Source organism: Sinocyclocheilus grahami, unplaced genomic scaffold, assembly GCF_001515645.1.
Source record: "Sinocyclocheilus grahami isolate Dianchi unplaced genomic scaffold, SAMN03320097.WGS_v1.1 scaffold560.1, whole genome shotgun sequence".
Lineage (NCBI taxonomy): Eukaryota > Metazoa > Chordata > Actinopteri > Cypriniformes > Cyprinidae > Sinocyclocheilus > Sinocyclocheilus grahami.
In genome coordinates this window covers 715,499-716,742 of record NW_015505739.1, presented here as the reverse complement: position 1 = coordinate 716,742, position 1,244 = coordinate 715,499, and the positions used below count along the sequence as shown (strand labels likewise).

General features: G+C 35.9%; 1 protein-coding gene across 1 annotated transcript in view; it reads left to right on the top strand.

The window, feature by feature from the left end:
- LOC107556236 (kelch-like protein 22) overlaps positions 1-1,244 on the top strand; it is a 16,272-nt gene that overhangs the window by 1,986 nt on the left and 13,042 nt on the right. The window contains exon 2 of the mRNA XM_016239300.1: positions 351-828. Within this exon, the coding sequence (XP_016094786.1) occupies positions 351-828 (478 nt within the window). The remainder of the gene's footprint in view (positions 1-350; positions 829-1,244) is intronic.

Below are 1,244 nucleotides of genomic sequence, written 5' to 3'. Positions count from 1 at the left end.
TATATATATATATATATATGATAAATATGTCATATATAAAAAATATGTAAAAATATGCAATAAATAAAAAAAACTGCTCATTGTAGAAGAGATGTATTCAAGTCATTGTATGTGTGAATTGCATTTGTGGATAAATTAATTACTAATTAATAGTAATGACCTATGTATCACCAATGGTTACTGAGAAGAGTATATTTGAAGAATATTGTAAAACAATTGTCTTTATTGAACCTGAGTCTCTAACACAAAGCACATTGTTTTGTGACAGTGATTTATTATATGTGGATTTCAAAAGACTGAGCTACATGATTATTGTTCCCCTGTACAGTCCTTCTTTTCTCTGTGTTTAGGGGTATGTTTGCCGGCGGTTTGCGGGAGATGCAGCAAACTGAGATCCCCGTCCATGGAGTCACATACACGGCAATGACCAAACTGCTGGACTTCATCTACACCTCCGAGCTGGAGCTGGACCTGGACACAGTACAGGAAGTGCTGTGTGCGGCCACTCTGCTGCAGGTCCAAGATGTGATCGGCTTCTGCTGCGACTTCCTGTTCTCCTGGCTGGATGATGACAACATCCTGGAGGTGGAAAAGCTAGCCGACATCTACGGGCTCAACCAGCTCGGGGAAAAAATTCGCTCATATCTGCTCAAGAACATCCAGACCTTCTCACGTACGCCGGTGTATCGAAAGCTTCCTCCGGAAAAGATCCTCAGTGTGCTTTCCAGCAACGATCTGGAGGTGAACTCCGAGAACGAGGTGTTTGAAGCAGCCCTGCACTACCATTACACTCCTGAACAGGTGGAGAAGGATGAGGTTTGCTTACAGGTGATGATCCTGAGTTCAAAAATATCATTAAAACCTTTCCCACATTTCATCACATTTCATTTTTTTCACAAAATAAGAATGAAGATTTTTCAAATTATAAGTACTACTGTATGTATCGTTGTTTTAGTGTTGTTGAGATACTATTATAGTTTTTATTAATATTTTGCATCAGTTTTTATTTTTCATTTTAGTTCAAGTTTTAGTCATTTTGTTGTATTTTTAGTGGTTTTTTTTTATGTCTATATTTTTTATGAATTTTTTATTTTAATTTTAGTACTTCAATTTAAACTAACTTGAAATAAGAATCAAGTCAAATTTCTAAACGTAAACGTGAGAGATCAACAACCATCGAGACATCATTTATATATTTATTTATGTGGGTCGATGATCTGAATTTTAAATAAATGGTTTTGAAT